Source organism: Bos indicus x Bos taurus, chromosome 13, assembly GCF_003369695.1.
Source record: "Bos indicus x Bos taurus breed Angus x Brahman F1 hybrid chromosome 13, Bos_hybrid_MaternalHap_v2.0, whole genome shotgun sequence".
Lineage (NCBI taxonomy): Eukaryota > Metazoa > Chordata > Mammalia > Artiodactyla > Bovidae > Bos > Bos indicus x Bos taurus.
The window spans coordinates 13,428,538-13,447,752 of NC_040088.1; the positions used below are offsets into that span (position 1 = coordinate 13,428,538).

A 19,215-nucleotide genomic window follows, 5' to 3' on the forward strand; every position below is an offset into this window, starting at 1 on the left:
CAGTTTTCAGGAACTCCACAAAAATAATTGTGATCTTTAGGAAGGTTGGGTTTCCCCAATAGCTCAGCTGGTAAAGAATCTGCCTGCAATGCAGGAGACCCCATTTTGATTCCTGGGTCAGGAAGATCCCCTGGAGAAGGGATAGGCTACCCATTCCAGTATTGTTGGGCTTCCCTGGTGGCTCAGCTCAGTAAAGAATCTGCCTGCAATGCGGGAGACCTGGGTTCCATCCCTGGGAAGATCCCCTGGAGAAGGGACAGGCTACCCACTCCAGTATTCTGGCCTGGAAAATTCCATGGACTGTATAGTTGGGCTTCCCTGGTGGCTCAGAAGGTAAAGAATCTGCCTGCAGTGCAGGAGACCTGGGATCAATTCCTAGGTCAGGAAGATCCCCTGGAGAAAGAAAAAGCAACCCACTCCAGTATTCTTACCTGGAGAATTCCATGGACAGAGGAGCTTGGCAGGCTACAGCCCATCCCAAAAGTCAGACACAACTGAGTAACTAACACTTAGTAAGGTTAACAGAGATCCTGCCTTTTATTTCCTTAATTGTCAAAACCCTGTGTTGTAATGTCAGTGCATTGTATTGAGAGTCCTTTGAGTAACTCGACAGAAATAAGAAGAACCAAGTTAGGGGACTTCCCTGGTGGTCCAGTGGCCGAGACTCCGTGCTGTAGATGCAGGGAGTCTGGTTCAATCCCTGGTGAGGGAGCTAGATCCCACATGCTGCAACTAAAGATCTTGCATATCACAGCTAAGACCCAATGCAGCCAAATAAATAAGTAGATTTTAAGTAAAAAAAAAAAAAAAACCAAATTACACGCAACTCGACAAAAATGCAAATAGGTCTGAACTTTTTAAATAGGGAAATCTTAGGTAAGGAAAGGATTTGAAAATGTTAAAAATCTAGGTGACCTGAGATTTGCATATGTTTTACGAGGATATGAATACACTGATTAGAGATCCTGAGCAACAACAAATGGTTTTCAACTTTTTCACTGTTGTTTTTATGTCCTCAAACCCAAGAGGGCATATTAGGGTGAACAAAAAGTAGTTCTTATTTATCCTCGTCAGAAAAAAAAAGTAACAAAGAACACCCTGTTGGTGGCTGGTCTGGTGCCAGGGCCCGTGTATTACACAGGGATTCAGGTGGGCCGGCCCCTCCCGCACAGGACAGTGACTTCCAAAGCTGAGGTTCCTCAGGCCACACAGCCAGAGGCGAGCAGTGGGCGTGCAAAGCTTCATCTGTATTTTACAAGCGCACGCCTGCCCCCCGTCACTCGGCGTTAACATCCTCCACCCCTCCCAACCGCCAAGAAATTGGCTTCCATGAAACTGGTCCCCAGGGCTAAAAATGTTAGGGACCGCTGCTCTAAAGTGGGAAAGAGAGAGGAACCCTGCTCTGCTCCCTGGGTTGTCCGACTTCCTTTTTATTTCCGAGCTCCCACCTTTGGCTTCTGCCTTGTGATTGCTGACTCTCTTGGGAAGAGTTCTGAACCCAAGTTAAAGTGCGTCCGCCAGCCAGGCTGAGGCCAGAGATGCTGGGCCAGAAGGAGCGGCACCACCCCGTGTGGCCTCAGCCACCCTGGGAGGAGCCAGCCCCGACCTGCCCACTCTCCTCGCCACAGGCCATAAAGGGTCCCTGCCACACACGGGGTTATATGTACACCTTGCTCTTTGAACTCTGTCGTGGGGGAAATCACCACCTACTCAGTCCTGGGAACACAGGCAGTCCAGCAAGGATGGGTTAGGAAAGAGGTGCTTGGTCCTCTCCTGGCTGTGGGGCTGGGCTGTGCTGGACTAGGAGGCAGCAGTGAACTTGAAGAGCTCTGGTAAGCTACTCACACGCTCAGCGGTGGGGAGTCCCTTGCACCAGTGCTTTTAAAGGGGCTTTGGCAGACCCCAGAAGGGTTCCTCCGAACCTGGGGTGTGGGCTCGGCAGGGCCAAGAGGGCCCTGCCTGTCTTTCAGACTGGAACTCTGGGGCCGAAGAAGCAGTCTCCGGCTGAGCTGGACCAGCCCCTTCTCTCCTAACTCCTTCTCATACGGCGTTGTTTTCTCAAAACTTAAATTCACCTTCTGTGCTTAAAACCTGGCAGGGATGCGCCCCCATTGGATCTAGAATTGTTTGGATTTTCTGTCCCTGCCCGGCCCACAGAGCTCAGCATGATGGTAGTGGTCCTGCCCCCACCTCCACCACCACCCCGCCATCTCTGTATATACTTGCCCACCCCCCACCTTGTTCCTCAGCAGGTCGAGCGCACCCTTCCCCGCTGCTGCCTCTTCCTGGGTGGTCTCTCCTCTGAGAGGCCCCCTCTACCAGCCCTCCCTTCTACCAGCAGATTTTTTCCTTCTTCTTCCTATCAGGGCACCTTGTTTCTTTCCCTTTATGGTCCTCACCATGGTTTATAATTGAAACTGTTCGTTTATCATTAGTGTGTTTTTCCCGGCTGCCTTTCCCTCAAGGAGCTCTTAAGAGCCTAGAAGGCCAGAGCCACCACACTGTCCTGTTTTTATCCTTGAATCCCCTGGCCTGGTGAGACCCTGCTCCTGGGGAGGGGTCCCTGTGGCCCCCTGGGGGACTTGACACACAGTCAGCAGTGAGACCTCCACGCTGCAGAGGGTGGACGCTCCCTGTCGTCTCACTGAGGAAGGGGCCCACAGCTTTTCCCAGTTCGCCCCCCGTCAGCACTGTGAAGCGGATGATGGTTGAAGATCCATTTCACAGCTGATAATAAGCGTTCACCACTGAAGACTGAAGGAATGAGTCGCGTTTCCATTTCTGTCAGTGATGTTGACTGATGGTGTCTTTGCATCATTTTTTAGCTTAAATCAGGTCTGTTTACCTTCGTTGTAAGTTTCAGGACTCTTCCTCCCTCCTCATTAATCTCAGCCTCTTGCCATGTTCTGTTTCCCACACTGTCCCTGCCTCTGTATCAAAGCACAGTGTTCACTTCCCTCTCGCCTGCTGTACCAAGTGGGGAAGCCTTTGCGGTCATCCAGTGCTGTTGTTTGGTTACCAGCGCAGACTCTTATCAGACGACTTGCTTGGATAGCCTTAGGGCAGGATGTGGCTTTAGGGCTTAACTGATGGAGTGCTTCTGGAAATAGAAGACATGGTAATTAATCAGTTTAAAATAAATAAGCACACAATAGGCCAGTGTTTTAAGAAGTTGAGGGACTTCCCCAGCAGTCCAGTGGTTAAGACTCCATCCTTCCAGTTCAGGGGCTGGGCGTGGGTCCAATCCCTGGTTGGGAAACATAGGTCCCCTGTCCAGTGCGACCAAAAAAAAAAAAAAGCTCAGGTGTCCTCATCTTTCAGATCACTCCAGTCTTCCAACTTCCTGTCTCATTTTTTTTTTTAAACCTCTCTTCCCAGATTATCCAGGGAAGTACTCTGAGGAGGAGAGCAAGAGCTCGACCTCGGGCATCACGGGAGACCTCGGGGACGACCTGCAAGAGGCGCGGGCTCCCACCATTGCTCAGCTGCTCCAGGAGAAAACGCTGTATTCATTCTCCGAGTGGCCGAAGGTACCTCCCGGAGCTTGCGTGCTCCACCCAGAGCATCCTCAGCTTTTGAATCCTTTACATTAAACCTTTTAGAATCTTTCTGAATCACCAACTCAGACAAATGTTTAATATCTTTAAAAGATGTTAGTTACATGACTTTAATGGTATCAGGACCATAACTAGACCATAAGACCAAAGCGTTCAGCGCATCTTCGTGTTTACGGTACTGTGTCTTTTCATCTTCATTGTCCAGACTACACCGTTTCTTTTAAGACTCGAAAAGTGAGTTCCTTTGTGTGTGCCCTCATCTAATCAACTCCTTCTGGTTAGAAAATGTGCAGCTTGATTTCAAGGGACTTTGTAAACTTGGATAACTTAGTACTTCCTCCTAAGGGCTTGCATGCTTTTTTATAGGATCGCGTGATAATCAGCCGCCTAGATAACATCTGTCACGTGGTGTTAAAGGGGAAGTGGCCCTCCAGCCAGCAGCACGAGCCCTCGGGCACGCTGCCCACCCCCGTGCTAACCAGCAGCACTGGTCCCCGAGGCGGCATCTCAGAGCCGGAGGCATCAGAGCACAGCTCCAGCAGTGGTGCAGCGTGGGTGGCCCAGATGCAGAAGGTGAGGCCCTAAGAACGCTGTGTCTGACCTTCAAAAAAAGGAGAAGGGCCCTTGGCACTCTTTGATCGAGCGATTCGTTCGAGTCTTGGGGCAGGAAAGTGTGTGATGAAAGTGGGTTTGCAGCTCTGTGGCAGTGGTGTGCTAGTTTGTGGGAGATGGGGTGGGAAGCTGGCATACGTCTGAGGTGGGGAGGCAAATGGGCACTTGAAGACAAGGTGAGTTCCCAACCAGCTTAGTGGCAGGAGTGGATCCAAAGAAATGGAGGGAGTTGGTGGGCATGGCTTGATGACAGATGACTATAGAAGAAAGGGAGGGGTGAATACTTAAGGACTGGGAACAGTAGCAGCCAATAGAAATGAGGGAAGCAGACACTTCCCTGGTGGTCCAGCAGTTAAGAATCTGCCTTCTAAAGCAGAGGATTCAGGTTTGATCCCTCACTGGGGCATTAAGATCCCACATACTGCGGAGCAACTAAGCCCATGTGCCATGCTGGAGAGCCCACGCACCACAAAAAAAGATCCTGAGAGCCACAGCTAAGACCCAACACAACCAAATAAATATATAAGTTTTTAAAATATTTTTTAAAAAGAAATGAGGGAAGTCAATGGGAGTTTTATTTGAGGTTTGTAAATGCAAATGAAAACTCGAGGGCTCAAGTTTAAGGTCGGTGGTTAGCACACTAGCTCTTGGCTGCACGTTGGACTCCACTGGGGACCTTGAGAAGCTCCAGGTTCTGGTTGGATTGGTCCAGGGTGTGAACTTGGTATTGGCTTTTTTTTTTTCTCTTTAACTTCCTAGTTGATTCTGATGTACAGCTAAGGTAGAGATCCCTAAACTATGATCTTGGCAATTGCAAGTATAGTTCATGGACTAGGAGCTTTCGCAACACCTGGGAACTTGTTAGAAATGCAGAATCCCAGGCCCACTGAAGTGGAATCTGCATTTTAACAAGCTATCCAGGTGAGTAGGTACTGAAATTTGAGAAGGCTTGAGTTAAAAGAAGTTCCAAGGAGGCGATTACTAGCCCCCAGGAAATCAGGGCCAAGACAGAGCCAGCATTGAGCCACAGAGGTGGCGTTCAAACCTCTCTTGCCACATCTGTGTGTTTGCAGGAGAGCTTCTTGGCTCCGGTTTTCACAAAGGATGAACAGAAGCACAGGCATCCTTACGAGTTCGAGGTAGAGAGGGATGCGAAGACCCGGAGCCTGGAGCAGTTCTCAGCCTCCCACGGGCACCCCCCCATCGTCCTCAATGGCTGGCATGGAGAGTCAGCCATAGACCTCTCCTGCCCATCGGAGGGGTCCCCAGGGGCCACGTCCCCTTTCCCAGTGAGCGCCAGCACCCCCAAGATCGGGGCTATTGGTTCACTGCAAGGAGCCCTTGGCATGGACTTGTCGGGGATCCTGCAAGCTGGCCTGATCCACCCAGTGACCGGACAGATTGTCAACGGAAGCCTCAGGAGAGATGACGCTGCCTCCAGGAGGCGGAGAGGAAGGCGGAAACATGTCGACGGCGGGGTGGACCTCATCTTCCTGAAGGAGCAGACCCTGCAGGCGGGCATCTTGGTGGGTATTTGAGGCCATGAAGTACAGATTTGACCTCTGTACACTGAGCAGCAGACCCTTCTTCCTCAGACACAATTTTTGATTTATGGATCTTTGTTGGAGAAGGAAATGGCAACCCACTCCAGTATTCTTGCCTGGCAAATCCCAGGGACAGAGGAGCCTGGTGGGCTGCCGTCTATGGGGTCACACAGAGTTGGACATGACTGAAGCGACTCAGCAGCAGCAGCAGTCCCTATTTCAGTTGTCCGGCTTGAAACAACTCTTGTCATCAGTCGTCCTCAGTCTTTTCTAGAAATAGATTAGTGCATTGAGGGCCTTTAACCTGCCTGCATCCTGGAGACATGAGCCAGGAGGTCTCACCATGTCACAGAGAAACAGCCCAGCCTCCAGGGCCTTGGAGCCCCTGGGGATCAAACGAGTGAAGCAGTAGGGCTGGGTCTGCAGCATCAGCGGGCTTTCCAGGAGCAGGGACTTGGGGGTCAGGAGGTCCTGAACATCAGTCCTGGCTCAGCTGCTGCTTGACCTGCTGGGCGACCTTGGGCTCATCATCGAGCCCTGCTCTACACCTATGTAAACTGGGGGCCGTAGCTTCTGCCACCGAGGGTCACTGAGGCTTTGCTGAGGTTACAGTAAGGTGCTCTCAGCCCAGAAATCCTTGTCAGAAACGGAAAAGGGCAGACCCTGCACACGTGCCCGAGATCTCCTCTGACTCTGCTTACTGTGTCAGACCACTGACTTCTCTCGTTGCGTTTTTATTTTTCCCATTTATTGAATTTCAGGCTGCAAAACAGGAACCAACATTTTTTTCTTTCTTAACTACTTTAAAAGGAATAATAGTGACGAGTATTGAGTGCCTCTGGTAGGCACTGCGTTGAGGGTTTTACGTGATTGCCCTGTATGATGTTCACAGCAACACTCTGAAGGTGTGGTTACTGCTCCCGTTTTGGAAATGAGCAAACTGAGACTTACAAGCGTTAAATGATTTGCCCAAGATTATCCAGGTAGTCGGAGAAGGCAATGGCACCCCACTCCAGTACTCTTGCCTGGAAAATCCCATGGATGGAGGAGCCTGGTAGGCTGCAGTCCATGGGGTCACTAGGAGTCGGACACGACTGAGCGACTTCACTTTCACTTTTCACTCTCATGCATTGGAGAAGGAAATGGCAACCCACTCCAGTATTCTTGCCTGGAGAATCCCAGGGACAGAGGAGCCTAGTGGGCTGCCGTCTATGGGGTCGCACAGAGTCGGACATGACTGAAGCAACTTAGCAGCAGCAGCATCCAGGTAGTAAATGGCAAACCAGGGAACTAAGCCAGCGGCGTGGTCCTCTGCAGCCGGGGAGCTCTGCTGTGCTGTTTGGTGGATGTCTCCCTCTTTGATTTTCTATGTAATGTGAGAAGCTGAAATGGCAGATTCTTTCCCTTCCCAGTTCTTCAATGCCTTCAAGAAGGTTGTCTGGTTTTTCAGTGACGCAAAGCTGTAGTTTTCCTGTCATGATCATAGAATTCCAGTGGAGTAAGTGAAGTATTTTTTTCTTGGCTTCAGAGCGTTTTGAAGATCTTATCACACAGACATTTAGCACTGATATATGTTATTCAGTTCAGTTGCTCAGTCGTGTCCGACTCTTTGTGACCCCATGACTCACAGCACGCCAGGCCTCCCTGTCCATCACCAACTCCCAGAGTTTACCCACACTCATGTCCATCAAGTTGGCGATGCCATCCAGCCATCTCATCCTCTGTCGTCCCCTTTTCCTCCTACCCCCAATCCCTCCCAGCATCAGGGTCTTTTCCAGTGAGTCAGCTCTTCGCATCAGGTGGCCAAAGTATTGGAGTTTTAGCTTCAGCATCAGTCCTTGCAGTGAACACCCAGGACTGATCTCCTTTAGGATGGATTGGTTGGAACTCCTTGCAGTCCAAGGGACTCTCAAGAGTCTTCTCCAACACCACAGTTGTAGACCCCATACGGGCACTGGGGACACAGGGCCGAGTATATATACAGCTGGAGAACCAGGTGGGTCGATTGCAGGGTGGCACTCTCTGTTACGTGAAAACCTGTGACAAGTGCCATGGGGGAGCAAAGTGCGGTGGCCAGTGTCACAGGCACAGTCCATGCTGGTGACAGAGATGGAAGGAGGGAGCCTGAGCAGGTAGGATGGCACAGAGGTCACCGCGGAGACAGGGGAGGAGAGCAGTTGGCTAGAGGGGTCTCCCGCCACGTCAGGAGCTCGTGGCAGGGATCGGCGGTCAGGCATGGGCGGTCCTGTTCTGGTGGGAAGAGTCCTTTAAGAAACCAGTTTTCATTCCGTCGCGGTGAAGGGCACATACTTGTCTTCCCTCCATCCAGGAAGTCCACGAAGACCCAGGACAGGCCCCCCTGAGCACCCCACACCCTCCTGAAGGGCCGGTGCCCGCCACGTCAACCCCGGAGCCGACCCCGGCCGCTGGCAGCCCGGCCGAGAAAGCCATTCCCAGCAAGAGCCTGCTGGACTGGCTGCGGCAGCAGGCCGACTGCTCCCTCGAGGTCCCGGGCTTCGGCGCGGTGAGTGCGCGTCCCCTCTGACACGGAGACGCAGGGGGTCTGGGAGGACTGGTGAGCCCAAGGGAATTGTGTGTCCTCTGAGAACTTCATTGGAAAGTGAGGGTGGGGGAGTTTAAATTCTGGTTACGTCTTCTGGTAACAGAAATCCCAGCCCACATCAGAACGCCAGGCCAGAAAGTCGACATGCGTGACCTCTTACCAGGACAGCGAGCCTCCGCTCGGCCCTCCCTTCCCTGTGAGTCACCACATTTGTGAGCTCACACAGCATTCTTTAGGTTGCATAAGCACTGCTCCCCTTCACAGAAATGCTCCCGTGTATTCTTCTCAAGTCACCGTGTCTCTACTCTGAGGTGATGGGTTAGTTTCAGTCCCTGCCCAGGGGCTGCTCATCGAGTCCTCTTCCTCCTCTGCCCTCGGTCCTTCAGAGTAGGGGTCCAGAGGAGAGGGCGCCCCAGCATTGACACCCCACCACCACCCCTGCTGTCCTGGCTAAAGGGGAAGCACTCAGAAGCTCACAAGGAAGGAGGGGGATGCATTCACAGACACACACCCTCCAGAGACACACAGCCCACCAGGCTGGGAGCAGCGAAGAGAGAACCTGAGAAAACGGTCCAGGGAGGCGAGGGCAGGGGTGAAGCAGTGCCCTGGGAACCTGGAGGGCCAGCGGGCCCCCCACAGGAGGCCCACCTTGCAGCTTAACTGCAGGAACACCGTGGCTTCGAGGAGAGCGCCTCAGTGGGGGCCCAGCAGCTGTTCCCTGCAGCCCTGACCCGACAGGTCCTGTGCAGAGGGCCATGAGTGAGGAAACAGCACAGCCGTCTGAGCAGCACCACCCACATCAGGAGATCCTGTGGCCAGAGCGTTCTGTAACGTTGGTTTCCATTTACCTCCTAGAATTTTTCAGACAAACCAAAGCAGAGGAGGCCACGCTGTAAGGAACCTGGAACGTTAGACGTCACCTCTCTGAGTGGGGAAGAGAGGGTTCCTGCTGTCCCCAAGGAGCCCGGCCTGAGGGTAAGGGAGAGGACGCTCCACCTGGGAAGAGGCAGCCGGGCAGCCTTAGCAGGAGGACCAGGGTCCGCCCAGGGGCTGGATGAGCAGGGACAGGTGGTATTGGGGTGTTCTGACCAGCAGCATGTCCTCCATGGTCGTTTGTTTTCAACATTTCCCTCCAAAACTTTGGGGTTAAGTTTTACACTGAAGTGACTCCCAAGGCTCGATTCCCCTCGTTTTGGAGAGTTCAGGGAAAATACCTTTTAAGTCTTATCAGGAGACTGTTATCCAGTGTTTTAACAAAACTTCTTTATTGGAAATTTTCATTTTCCAGCCTTAAGTTTTTCCGGCTACCATTTAAGACACCCCCTCCTTGTCCGTCCTCGCTGGCAATGAGAAACAGCTGACTCCATGCACTGCCCTTTTCCTATTATAGAATCATGAGCCTGGAAGAGACTTCAAAGACATCTGCAGATACTTGCAGTAGAACGAATCCGAGTTAATTATAGTTTACAGATGGGTACAAATTTGGACTAGAAGACTTGCCACCTCTAGGGGGCGGTAGCATTTCAACCTGAAAGCGTGTTAAGATTGGGCAGGCGATACTCAAGTGCTTCTGCCCTCAAAGTGAGTTCTGCCCACATAGGGAGCTTCTGAGGTCCTCTGGGGCTCTGCCCTCGTAGGCTGTCCTCTGAGCTCCCAGGCGCTCCTGACTGCCTCCTTTGGTGCTTGATCATCTACAGCTCTCCTCCAAGGGAATTCCAGGATACCATTTCTGTGTTTAGTTCCCAGAGACCACCCACCCTAGTCATTTCCTCCTTGTTAATGTTGTTAGGAAGCTCGTTTCTGATTTGGTGGCCTGGAGGGTCACTCCACTAGCAGCTCAACAAACATGACTGCCTGCTGGACAGGCCGATCCAATCCCACGTCCCTCCTCTCTCTGTTTCTCCAGACCTCGGCCTCCCCGAGCTCTCCTTCTGTCATGAGAGACCACCCCCAGCCCTCTTGGTGGGGTCTCCGAACTCTTGGTTGAGCGACATGCCCCCCTCCCCCCCTTGACCTCCTCATTTCTTTCTTCACGTCTCAGTTTCTCGGACGTTCTTTGGAAGTTAAAGTTCATCACGGCCCAGCCGACGCCAATGTGCTGCCAGAACACTCATTTCCAAGCTGTCCTCACAAGCCAGCCTCCTGCCAGAGATGCGCTTTCCCTCCTTTCCCTCCTTTGTTAAGTAAACACAGGCCCCGCCTCGGGGTCCCCTGCTTGCAGTAAGGCCCAGCCTGGACGCAGGGTCCGCCTGGCCCTCGGGGCTGCTTGGCGGACCCCAGTGGGGCCGGAGCCTCTGGGTGTGTGACACTCCTTGTCCGTCCTTAGAGACCTTCCCGTTTGAAATATTCAAATCCCGCAAGGAGCTTCTCCCTGCCTTCAGCCCCTCCTGCTTTTGTGTGCTGAGGCTTGGCTGCCAGCCCCACTGACGGCACCACACAGGCGGACTCAGCTCTAAGAATGCCTGCCCGGCACATAGCCGTTGCTCACTATTACATGTGTGTACGCACACACATGTGCCTCATATATTTCACATGCAGAGTTACGTTTGTTTCACCTACTCGTATGCAGTGGGTGTGACGGTTTTGCTAGTTTCTTCCTGAGGCATTTGACAGTAAATTGCGGAGACTGCTTACTTGCTGAGTGTGCTGAGTCGCTTCGTTTGAGTCTGACTCTTTGCTACCCCATGGACCATAGCCCCCCAGGCTTCCCTGTTCATGGGATTTCCTAGGCAAGAATACTGGAGTGGGTTGCCATTTCCTCCTCCCGGGGATCTTCCTGACCCAGGGATCAAACCTTCATCTCCTGAGTCTCCTAAATTGCAGGCCAATTCTTTACCCACTGAGCCACCTGGGAAGCCCTGCTGAGATGACAGTTCAGTTCAGTTCAGTCGCTCAGTCCTGTCCGACTCTTTGCGACCCCATGAATTGCAGCACACCAGGCCTCCCTGTCCATCACCAACTCCCGGAGTTCACTCAAACTCATGTCCATCGAGTCGGTGATGCCATCCAGCCATCTCCTCCTCTGTCGTCCCCTTCTCCTCCTGCCCCCAATCCCTCCCAGCATCAGAGTCTTTTCCAATAAGTCAACTCTTCGCATGAGGTGGCCAAAGTACTGGAGTTTTAGCTTTAGCATCATTCCTTCCAAAGAACACCCAGGGCTGATCTCCTTTAGAATGGACTGGTTGAATCTCCTTGCAGTCCATGGGGCTCTCAAGAGTCTTCTCCAACATAGATTGCTGGGAGAAATACCAATAACCTCAAATATGCAGATGACACCACCCTTACGGCAGAAAGTGAAGAGGAACTAAAAAGGCTCTTGATGAAAGTGAAAGAGGAGAGTGAAAATGTTGGCTTAAAGCTCAACATTCAGAAAACTAAGATCATGGCATCCGGTCCCATCACTTCATGGCAAATAGATGGGGAAACAGTGTCAGACTTTATTTTTGGGGGCTCCAAAATCACTGTAGATGGTGACTGCAGCCATGAAATTAAAAGATGCTTACTCCTTGGAAGGAAAGTTACGACCAACCAAGATAGCAGAGATGACGTGTCACCCCTAAATAAACACCTAGCGTGTGTCTTCTGGGAACGTTTTCCCGTGTATCTGTCACCACTACCACACATGTCAGTAACATGTAGTAGCTCGCTCATATTCAGATACCCCCAGCTCTCCCAGAAGTGTCTTTCCAAGCTAGTTTTTGTCTTTTGTTTTTAGAATTTTTAAACCAGGATCCACCTGCTGCATCTGGGGGTAAGGTTTCTTACTGCTCAGGGCATGTTAAGCTGAATCGACTCGCCTTCCTGGGAGGAGCGAGGCAGTTTTGGCCACCATCTCCTCCCTTGCCTTTACCCAGGACTTGAGTGTTAGAGCCAGGACACACAGGCTGTGGGGTAAACGCTGCCTTGTGTTGGATTAGAGAGATCTGGGGGGCACATACGCGTGCCATCATTGGGAGGAACAGACCCGTCGCCTGTGACTGCCCCTCAGTCTCCCCTCACCTCGCCCTCCCCCCAGCCTCCCTTGGAAGAGGAAGCAGGCCTGTTCCCAGGGTATAATTACCAGGAGGGAGAGCTGCCAAAGCCTGGCTTGGCCGCTGTGTGTGGTCCCCATGCTGCTGGGAGGGGCACGTGCCCCGGGTGGGCAGCCACGGGCCAGCCGGGGGCAGGGTGACGCGCCCACCCGCAGGAGGAGGTAGATCCCCCTTCCTCCGCCAGCCCGCCGCGTGCTCTGCAGGGGGCAGGAAGCCCTGTTCTCACCCTAGGCCCTTCCTGCTGCTGCTCCCTTGTCTAAAGGGTGAAGGCGGCCAGCCTGGCCTCCTGGGCAGGTTCCCTGTCCTGAGAGCCCAGTGTGATCTGCCCCAGTGGTTCCCAGCGAGGGCGGGAACATTCTGATGCCTGAGGAGTGTGACTTGAACTTGCGGGGCCGGGCCAACAGGGCCACAGGTCCTGCAGGGTACAGGCCGCCCAAAGTCACCTCTTCAGCGCCCAGTAGCCTCAAAGCGTGTTACCGGACGCCTGCTGTGTAGGTAGCAGATTATTCAAAAGAAGCTGAGGCCTTACTCAGCAAGCTCAGGGTTTCTTCTCCCTGACAGACTTGTGAGACGGCACAGGCCCTCCCACTGGAGAGTGATGGGGAGAGCGAGCATGGAGGCGTTTGAGGGCACAAAGGGAGAAGATACATCTGGGGCCTTTTCCCTGGCCCTTGACTGTGGCTGCGTAACAGGGAGGAGGGCTTGGGAGGCCTTGTGTCCGAGCACTGGTCCCCCGTGGCCGGGCCCTGGGCTGAAAGGAGGAGCCTGAGGCCATGGTCTCCAGAGGGAGGCGATCTGCACTAATGGGCTCCAGAGAGAGTGGTGAGAAACGCTTCTTTCAGCCCGGCCCCGTCCCTCGCGTCCGACCCTTGCTTTAGAAACGGGAACCAGACAGAACTGCTCCCCAAGCCTCGTTCCCACACCCGGGCGGCTGCCCCACCCCATCAGGACGGACCGGCTCCCAGCCGCAGGGGGCTGGTCCCGCGTGGGAGCACTCAGGTGGGCCGGGGCCCAGCTGCGCTCCAGGGGACTTCCCGCCCCTCCTCAGTTGGTGAGGAAGAAAGGGGACTGAACTGAGGTTTCTCCCTCGTCTGCTTTCCTAAGACAAGTCTGGCTAAGAGGATTTCTTCTCACACAAAGGTGACCATCATAGCACTCTTTGCCTATGACACCTTGGTTTTTCTATGATATCATTAAGGAAATTGAAGGACAAATGTAAAACCTCAGGGATAACATTCTTTACAGGGACCTGGGAATGTTCAAGTGCACATTTTTCACATGTGTGTGAATCTCTGAACTCCTTGTGAAACGGCTGTGACGATAGTGCCCACTCGTAGGGTGGGTGTGATGACGAGTTAAGAGCAGGCACACGGAGCTGGGCGCACACAGCCCGACACGGGGCAGTAGCCCTGCTTGGCTCCTCTGTCATCGCTGCCCCCTTCGTCAGCCCCTCCGACATCCATTTTCCCTCTGCTGAGAGCTTGACCAGTGTCCCCCCACCGGCCTGTGCCCATGGCCGCCCATTGAGCAGAGACCTGTGGCATCTTCTAAGGATTCGACTTGGGTACCCTTGTCCCTTCTCACCCACAGCTGGGGACCTGCAGGTCAGGACAGAGCTTCAGGTCTTCCTGCTCCCAAACCCCATCCTCCAGCTCGGCTCTGTGGCTTCAGTTAAAACCCTTCCTGTGTCAGGAGGGAGACGAACACGGGCCTGGCCGAGGTGGTCCCCCCACGGGTCTCGACCGCTGGCCTCAGCTGCACACACACTGAGATCAGATGAAGCCGGGAAGTCAAGCACGGCCCTGCACAGGGACGACACGCAAATTCATGAAGTCCTTTGTTGTTTTTATATTTTACATGTGAAACTGCTATCACGTCAGTTATGCCTCAGTAAAAACACTCTAGGCTAAGACCTGAGGTCCCTGGCTGGCCCCAGCTCCTGGGGCTCCGACAGCCTCTCCACAGGGCACGTGGGAACCTGCTCAGCACTTTCAGGCTGTCCGCCTCAAATGGGCGGTTCCCGGGGCGCAGAGCTGTGAACCTCCTGGTGGGTGGGTGGGCAGGAAAGACCACTACGGAGCCCCGAGCTGCTCCCCGCCACCATCCATCGCCTGAAGCATCTTGTGTCTCTCTGTCATTTTTCAGGGGTTTCTCCCAGAAAACAAGTTCAATCACACCCTGCCCGAGCCCGTTCTCCGAGACGCAGGCCCCCGCCGCAGGGGCAGGCGGCCACGGAGTGAGCTGCTGAAGACCCCGGCCCTGGTGGCGGACGCCCCCTCCGGGATGGGGCCGCTGTTCATGAACGGCCTGATCGCCGGGATGGACCTGGTCGGGCTGCAGAACATGAGAAACATGCCGGGTATCCCCCTCACGGGGCTGGTGGGCTTCCCAGCCGGCTTCGCGGCAATGCCCCCAGGCGAGGAGGTCAAGAGCACGTTGAGCATGCTGCCCATGGTGCTGCCGGGCATGGCCGCCGTGCCCCAGATGTTCGGGGTCGGGGGGCTCCTCAACACCCCCATGGCCACCACCTGCGCCTCGGCCGTGCCAGCGCCCCTGTCAAGCACAACCAAGGGTGGCGTGTCGGCGGCCGAAAAGACTGCGGAAGACCAGCCCGGCAGCCACAACGTCAAAACGGACCCGTCGGCCGAAGACAAGCCCGGCCCTAGCCCCTTTTCCTCCGACCAGCCTGAGCCCGCAATAACTACGAGCAGCCCCGTGGCGTTTAACCCGTTCCTCATCCCAGGTGTTTCCCCCGGACTCATCTACCCTTCCATGTTCCTCTCCCCCGGCATGGGCATGGCGCTGCCGGCCATGCAGCAGGCCAGACACTCGGAAGCAGCAGGTCTGGAGAGCCAGAGGAGGAAGCGGAAGAAGACCAAGGGGGACGCCCCGAACCCCAACCCAGAGCCTGTGCCCGGGCTGGAGAGGGAGCCGGGCAGCGAGCAGAGCTGCCCAGAGCCCAGGGCCCCCGCGCCCCCCGACAGAGAACACGCAGCACAGGCCCGGGAAGGGGGCCCCCAGGACTCTCACGGTGACACCAATTAGAACTTTTTCATCGAGGAAAATGATTGTGACTTGTAAGTTTCTTATCCCATAAAGGTTTGTTACTTCCCCTCACTTCACCGTCATAAGAACCTGTGTTTCCATGAGTACTATTACCTCCCTGATTTCCTGTCTGAGAACTATGGTAACAGATGTTCATAGTCAGTCACAGGGTCTTGCCACGCCATCAGCTCCGTGTCGTTGACCTAGTATAGGAGGTGCAGAACCCCTCACTCCGTTACCCAGTCGTCCATTCCAGCGATCGTAGTTAGTGCAGACGTGGGGACACGCCCTGCCCCCTTCTCTTCCAAGTTTCCCATTTATTCGAAGAGGAAAAAAAAAAAAAGGCAAAAGAAAGCCGGCTAGGGACTGACCAGTGCAGGGCCGAGGCAGAGAGCAGCTCTCTTTTGTTTTTTTTCCGTGAGCTGTGCCGAACGGGAAGAAGGGTAACAGGGAACCAAAAAAACAAAAGCACAGAGAAAGGAAATGCTGGTGCATATTCTTTAGTTAAAATATTTCCCAGTTTTAATCACGATTACTAAACGAGTAGGTTAGGCAGAAGTCTCTAACTAACGGTTGAAACCGCACATATCCATTTTTAAAACAGAAACCTTACTGGTAGTAACATGACTTCCCCCCACTCTATGGGTTTTCAGGCAACCTGCAGCAAGAAGACATAATGACCAGGCATCATTTCTTACACACGCACGCATCCCTCACCTCCCGAGTCAAAAGGAGATTCCCAGTACGAGCAAGCTGTACGCACCGTGGGCTGTTGCCAGCGGGGGGGTGGGATGGGGCGCGCGCCTGCACACGGCATAAAGCACACGACCGGTTCTGCCCCTACTCAGGCCTCTTAGGAACCCCTCTGGCCGCTGCTGGAGCCTCCTGGACTCTTACTTTTTGATTCCCTTTGCCAGGACCCAGGCTCACTCTGGAGCCTGCAAGAAAAATAAGTCCCCCAACACTCTTTGACACTAGCCAGGGGTTCGAGGTTGTCAAACCTACATGCGTTCCACCTTTTATAAAGAGTGCAACTGTGAGAAGTTTTTTTTCCTTCCCTCCAGATTTTTCAGTTTATATTTTACAGTCGGACCCAGATCTCAGATCATCAAGTTAGTGGAGACTGTGTTGGCAAGCTTAACATTCCCCCTCCTTCCTCAGCTGCCCAGCTCTCCGGGCAGCTCGCCCCGCCCCTGCCCACCCCTGCCCCATCTTCCTTCACCCCCCCCACCACCACCACACAGTCCCTCCTTTCTGATGGTCTCAACTCTCCATCCACAGTTCACACTCTGAGACTTGAAAGAAGCTCGTGGTTCAGTCCCCAGGGGGCACAGGGTTGTGTGGGACCGTTGGAAATGTTGGAAGCGTTACTCGTACCGGTTTCACATTTTGTTGTCAACAATTTACTGTATTTTTTTTTTTTTTTACTTTTTCTGTAACAGTTTTGCTATAATTTATCAGAAGGTCCAAAAGTTCGACATAACTATTTCAGTTTGCATTATTTATTTATGATGCTTTTGTCATTGTCTTTTATACATTTGGGATTATAAATTATGTAAATGTTAAAATGAGCATCTCAAAGAAGTCTGTTAAATCATGGCCGGGGTGGGGAAAAAAAAAAAAAACAGCTTTATTTTTAAAAAGTGGAGTCCCAGTTTTAATGAATCAGAGTTATAAATCAGAAATTCTGTAAACCAATTCCATAAGAAGAAAGGATCCAGTAATTAAACCGATTCTATTTAATGACATCTTTGTCGCATAGGTGGTCTCTAATGCTGACAACAGATTTCTTAGAAATGCTGCTCTCTCTATTTAACTAACATTTTGTTCAGTTTTGCCTCCAGTGGAAGCAGAAAGGGTTTTTTCAGCTGTTAAATCCTAAAAATCAATATAATTTATTTATGTAAAAAAAAAATCACTCAATTGATATATTTTTGAACCTTTTAAGTACTAATTTTCTTTTTATCAAGTAGGAAAAAAAAAATGTATTTGCCCTAAATCCTTAAAATACAAATGCTATAAAAATTCATGTATCTTGAAAGCCTTACTGCAAATGAGTATTATAGACACCCAGCAGAGCCTGGGTTTTCTTTGCTGTCGTTGTTGTTGTTTTGTATGGAAAGGCTGCTTTCCCCAGGTTCCACTTAGAACCTCCAGTAGGTCACAGGGTTCAGTATGGATTTGATTTAACAACCCACCAGCATGCTAAAAATCCCTTGTTATATCTTATCGAACCTGTATGTTAACTCTCTGGGTGTTTAGGCTTCTCTTTGACTGCTATTGTGTCCCTGTTTGCAAAATGAAAATGACACTCTGTGGATTATTTGCTCTGTAAGGCATAAGTGCTTCTTATGATTATTTTGACGTTTCCAAGAGCAAAAGCCAAATTTAAAACTCTCTTCAGCAAACTTGAGCCTTTTCATCTAATTCCATGTCACTCACAGCCATAACTTTTCCTTGATCGTTCTTCACCCCATGTCTTACATAATAAATTGTCTGTGGTCTCGATCCTGGATTTAAAAAAAAAACAAAAAAGTTTAAAAGTCAAATTTGTATTTGAGGACTTCAGTGGCACTCGGCTGTCTCTTCCTGCCCCGACATCTTATGAAGGCATCGTCTGCACACACAGGTCTGCTGGCTTTCCTAGGCGCCCATGGTGGGCACCATGTTGGGGACTTGGTAAAATACTCATTCATGAGGGCTGGCCTGCCTTCTCTCTTGAGCTTCCAGACACCTGGTTAAGACAGATGCAGTTGAAGGGGACACAGCACAGCACCCGCTCCCCAGACTTGGGGCCCGAACACCCACAGCCAACGCCGCCACTCTCTTAAGCCCCATTCCAGAGCCCCCCACCCTCGGGTAACACACCTGGGGCTTCAAGGAGAGGTGGCGGGGGCGGGGGGGGGGGGGTGGGCACACCTCTGTGGGTTGGAAGAGGCCCCCAAACACCCAAGTGCCTCCTGTGTCTGAAGTTAAGAACTTTGTGATCCCTAGCTTTGGGAAGCAGGGCTTTTCAGGTCCCAGAAGGGCTATGTCCGAAGTTATCGACCAGGCTGGCAGAAATGTGCCGAAGTCTCGGCAAGGAGGCAGATAGCAGGAGCCCCGCCAGCTTCACCCTTGGCTGGGTCCCTACCTAGTTTCAATAAATGGTAGATAAACAGCCTGGAGCCTGGGTGGGCCATGCTTCTAGAAGCCCTTACAGACTTTTGCTACAAGTAAATATGTATTGCCGGCTTTGTAGACCTCTAGACTTGGGTAGCACTGCTGGGTACAATGATAAGTTGTGAAGGTCAAGGTCTCACCCTTGATCTCTAAGGCTGCCCCAGTAGGTTCTACCTCCTTTATGAGGGTGGGCGAACACACCTAGTCATGTACAGTGGGCTAGTGTTTCAGTGTTTTGTGTGTGTTTGCATAAGTGACCTCAGCATGACCTCGTTTGTCTTCAGAGCATCTTGGTTGCCAGGTGGAGGATCCTGGCATCCTGTTGGCCTTAGGAAAGCCGACAGGCTGCAAAGCTGTCTCATCCATCCTAGAAAATAGCCCTGGGACAGACAGCGGCCCCAGTCCCACCAGCCTGAGATCAGGACACCTCAGCCTTTGTGATGGGACCAAACCCTCCCCCACCACAACCACCAGACACAGAGACCAGCTCTAACTGAATTACACACAGAAAAGCTGGCACCAGGAACAAGGGAACAGTTGTGTCACACCCTCCAGAAAAGTTTATGCTTGATTTATTTCCACCTTAAAACTGTTGCTTGCAAGAATTACTGTTCGTTTGCCTGCTGTAGAACCACGAGAACTCTTAGGTCGGCAGTGGGGTTCACCCAGCCCAGTGACTCGCACCTTGGTTCTAGACTGTG

The 19,215-nt window shown here is 52.4% G+C and overlaps 1 protein-coding gene across 1 annotated transcript in view; it reads left to right on the plus strand.

The window, feature by feature from the left end:
• CHD6 (chromodomain helicase DNA binding protein 6) overlaps nucleotides 1-17,860 on the plus strand; it is a 153,287-nt gene extending 135,427 nt beyond the window's left edge. Inside the window, exons 32-37 of the mRNA XM_027558527.1 lie at nucleotides 3,379-3,530; nucleotides 3,924-4,130; nucleotides 5,243-5,695; nucleotides 8,043-8,237; nucleotides 9,132-9,251; nucleotides 14,453-17,860. Coding sequence (XP_027414328.1) covers nucleotides 3,379-3,530; nucleotides 3,924-4,130; nucleotides 5,243-5,695; nucleotides 8,043-8,237; nucleotides 9,132-9,251; nucleotides 14,453-15,352 — 2,027 coding nt within the window. The 3' untranslated portion in view covers nucleotides 15,353-17,860. The remainder of the gene's footprint in view (nucleotides 1-3,378; nucleotides 3,531-3,923; nucleotides 4,131-5,242; nucleotides 5,696-8,042; nucleotides 8,238-9,131; nucleotides 9,252-14,452) is intronic.
• The last annotated feature ends 1,355 nt before the right edge of the window (nucleotides 17,861-19,215 follow it).